Below are 4,134 nucleotides of genomic sequence, written 5' to 3' on the forward strand. Positions count from 1 at the left end.
GAGCTGAGTGGAGGAAGAAGAGGACACGTGAGAACGGCCTCGACCCGATGAACGGTGATTGCTTTCATTTAACAGAGAAACAAACTCACACAGGATCTGGTATTCCAGATAAACAGTAAAATGTGTTTGTGAACAGATCTGAGGAGAGAAAGAGTCAACAACAGAATCTGGATCCATATCTGATCAGCACTGTTTGACAGTTTGATCTGAGTTTGGTTGAGCTGGACGGACTCACTGAGAATGAGCTGTCAATCACAAGGTAGCCCCGCCCTAAAGCATACCCTGCTTTATGGTCTGTTTTACTCTAAATGGGACCATCAGTTACTAAATGAACATCATGCTGTATGGAAGAAGACTGAAACTAGAGACTGAGACCAGAAAATCATCAGGAAACTGTTTACTGAGCTCATAACTTCTCCATAAGACTCAATACTATCAGAGTGGAGCTGCCTATTCTATATACTGTCAGTGGTTTAGTCAGTTTGATGTCAAGTTTTCAGGGGTAGTAGATAAGTAGTAGTAGAGCTAATATCCGCCATAACTACACGTGACGTCAATGGAGTTGTAAGGTTTACCAGAATGTATTTATTTATTTATTTATTTTTCTGCCTTTAACGGACGGTGACAGCTGAAGATTGACAGGAAAGGGGGAAGAGAGAGAGGATGAGAGGCAGTCGAACCCAGAGCCGCTGCAGCAACAACAGTTCGGTATTAAAACCGACCAACGTTCGGGACTGGTTATAGATCAATAATGGCGTGTTCACACAGAAAGCAACCCTTATATCCAGCTCTAATCGAAGCTGACGAGAAAGATCTCATTTAAAACATCTTTTAAATGAGAAATTGGTCGTCTGCTTCCACATTTCTTCCTTCTGAAGATAATTAGAAGATCTGAAAGCAGCTCAGCACCAGAAGGAGAAACCTGTTTGGCTGCTCGTGCATCCTTGTGTCTTCTTTCAGTTAACATGAGATTATAATAATTACTAAACTAGAACAGATTGTCTGTGTTTTCTGGCTGTTTCAGCTCGTCTTCAGTGACTCAGTAACTGTTGTTCCTGTGCTGGTTTTCTGGAGGGAAATGTTTGTGTTTGCAACCTGTGATTCTGCTGCACTCTGCTGTTTTATTTTTAAGGGGAAATAATTCTTCGATAGTGACGTTCAGCTCTTAAGAAAGTTTTACATTTGCACGTTTTAGCGAGTGTTTCTGTGGAACGTGGTGGGTAGAAAGTGTCGGGGCTCCTCGGAGACATCACGTCTTCGTCTGTCAGTACTGCTGCTGATTCACTTTATGTATCACATGTAGCTGCTGGGCGGGAACTCGCTGTCACCCACAATCCACTGAGAGCTCGTCAGTTTGGGCTGCAGCAGGTCGGACTTTGGGTTAAACCGCTGAGCGTTTGGTTGCAGCTTTCTCTTCTTCAGACTCTGTAAAAACATTGAAAGTAGATGAGAAATACCTGGAATTCATTCCGGGGCAGAAATACAGGTTTATTCTCACACTGCTCAGCAGACAAGGTTTTGGGTGCCGGCCAAAAGGAAAAGCATTAATATGAACTGTTTCTGAGTCTGTCAGGTGTAACCTCTGGAGCAGGTTATGTTTAGATAGAAAGGGTGTTTGCTGAGGTTTGGATCAGTGTTTGTGTCTTCCAGGAAAACAAAATCTTTCAGGTTTTTACAATTTAGTAAGGAATTTTGTTTGTTGAAGTGGAGGTTTGATTAGATTTGACTGTTGGGAATCGGTTGCAATATCAGCATTCCCATGCGTCCCGCAAAACCTGGAAATTTAGAGACTATTTCTTCATGCTTTCTCTCATTTAAAGGCTTTATAACACGACACTGGCGCACAGCAAGAAGAAGAACAAGAACACAGTTTTTGAAGAAGTAGTGTAACACTGCACTGTAAACCTCAGCCAAGTGTTTTTAAATAGCTCCTCTTTGTGACATGAAAAATGAGCTGACAAAGTAATGAAAGTTTTTTTTTTCCTCCTCATTGTGAGTGAAAGTGAAAAGAGGCTTTGTTCTGTTTTTAAACCTTGTGGGGTTGTGTTTTTTTTTTTGACGTAGCTGCTGTCTTTAAACGCTGCCAGGATGCTGTCAGCTTCCTCTCCCGCTGTGGTCTCTGGCCCTCCTCTGCCCGCTGGAAGGAGATAATCATCACCGCGCACGACAATAAGCATCTGATTGTGGAAGTGTTCACAGTGGAGGTTGTCTGAAGCTGTCAGACGCTGCGATTGAAGGTGTTCAAATGAAGATTATTTTTTGATTTTTTTCCACTAAACAGACATTTAAGGAAGTTTTACAGCAGCAAATGAAACGAGTTCTTCAACAGAGCTGTGGCTGAAAGACGGGGATGTCCTACCTGAGTGTGGCTGCACGTGAATCTGGTCTCCATTACTCAGAAAGTTGTTGAAACGGTTTAAATAATAACGGTTTGATTTCCCTTCTTTCTGAGTTCTGTGCAAAAGGAATTAAAGGCCGGTCCCATATTGAGGCTGAGTTCCTGGATTCTGCTGATCTGATACTGACGGTGTCATCACACACGTCTGGTTTGGAGCTGTTGTTTTGAAACCTTGAGCGTTTACCCGCCTAATACAGTGGAAGGAGATAATAATACCGTGGTTTGTTGAGACGAGTCCTTTGTTACATAAAACATATCTGCTATTAAATAATTATATAAAGTGATTTTGGATTGCAGCAGACCTTCCATGTCCTTTTTCCATATGAATGAAGTGCTGAAGGAGGTTTCTGTGTTTGTCTTTGTTGTTGTTGTTGTTGTTGTTGTTGATGTTGTTGTGTCGTTGAGCTCCAGGCTGCTGCTCGTCTCTGCTGTAACTGTGTGAAAAGTGAACACAGGTCATCTGAAAGAGCGGAGCTAATGTTCCCCCGAATGTCGACTGTTCCTCTGACCTCCTCCACAGATTAATGTCCTGGAGCTCAGTGGAGAAGAATCTGAGCGTCCGGTCTCCGGTTCACTAACGTTTCCTCTCTGTGTGTGTTTGTGTTGCAGCTTTCCGAGAGACAACCCTCCAGTGAAGATGAGACCATGGTCCCAGTACTAACCTCCAAAAAAGCCAGCGAACTCCCTGTCAACGAAGTAGCGTGTATCCTGCAGGTACAATTCAGAGCTTATCTGTTCATATCTGCACATCCTAAACTCTTTTCCAGACGTTTCACAGCAGTTAATCAGAATCAAAATTATGTTTATTGCCAAGTAAAATGAAAGAATTTTCAAAATATAAATAGATAAAGATAAGAAAGTTCAGAAAAGAAAACAGCAGAACTGCAGAAGAGTGGAGTGCATTAATGTAATGCATACTGTATATACAGGGTGGGTATAAGTGTCAGTGTCAGTATATCGATCCTGATACTGACCTCCTTTTTATTAGTTTATAAAGTTTGCAGTGAATTCTTAAAGCAGCCGTCGTCCTGTGTTGTGTTGTTTCCTGCTGACAGGCCGACCTGCAGTTGGGTCTGACCCAGGAGGAGGTGAGCAGGAGGAGAGCCTACCACGGCTGGAATGAGTTCGACATCAGCGAGGAGGAGCCGCTATGGAAGAAATACATCTCACAGGTAACATTTAAGATCTGTCAGTTTCACAGCAGATAAACAGCCCGACAGTAAAGTGTGTCGGCTCACTGCGGTTGGCTCCAACAGTTTGTACTCGCTCCCTAATCTGACGGTCCACGCTTTAACGCTGCCGAGTTTCAGGAAGTCCTTCACACATCCAGCAGCGGCCTGAACGAAGCTCCGGGACGAAGCCAGCGTACTATTTTTATCTTGTGCCTGATAAAACACTGTCACTGGTTACAGGAGCACAATGTCAGCTCAGACAGTTTATCGTTGAACAATCAACGAAACAATTCATATAATCAATACATAAGATCACTGCATTCACTCAAAGAAAAAACGCCATCAAAAACCCTAAAAACAAGAATTACATTTTTTTATTATATTAATTGCAATAGATGCAAAATAAATAATAGGACCGCTAACTAGCTAATAGCAGCTAGTGCAGTTAGCATATGCAGCTAGTGCAGCGGTCAGAGAAAAGGTCCGTGTTGCTACAATCCTCTGATTCTTTGGTCCCGGGGACGAGGAGCAGCTCCTCACTCAACTGCCAAAGCACACCCTGTT

The 4,134-nt window shown here is 42.9% G+C and overlaps 1 protein-coding gene across 2 annotated transcripts in view; it reads left to right on the forward strand.

The window, feature by feature from the left end:
• Positions 1 to 857: 857 nt before the first annotated feature.
• atp2c1 (ATPase secretory pathway Ca2+ transporting 1) overlaps positions 858 to 4,134 on the forward strand; it is a 26,309-nt gene continuing 23,032 nt past the window's right edge. Inside the window, exons 1-3 of one of the 2 annotated variants that reach the window (XM_051399322.1) lie at positions 858 to 2,237; positions 3,008 to 3,112; positions 3,454 to 3,570. In XM_051399322.1, the coding sequence (XP_051255282.1) occupies positions 3,044 to 3,112; positions 3,454 to 3,570 (186 nt within the window). In that variant the 5' untranslated portion in view covers positions 858 to 2,237; positions 3,008 to 3,043. Of the gene's footprint in view, positions 2,238 to 2,260; positions 2,619 to 3,007; positions 3,113 to 3,453; positions 3,571 to 4,134 lie in introns of those variants that run through there. The other variant, XM_051399323.1, reaches the window with a different exon arrangement.

The sequence above is a fragment of the Dicentrarchus labrax genome, unplaced genomic scaffold (assembly GCF_905237075.1).
Source record: "Dicentrarchus labrax unplaced genomic scaffold, dlabrax2021, whole genome shotgun sequence".
Lineage (NCBI taxonomy): Eukaryota > Metazoa > Chordata > Actinopteri > Moronidae > Dicentrarchus > Dicentrarchus labrax.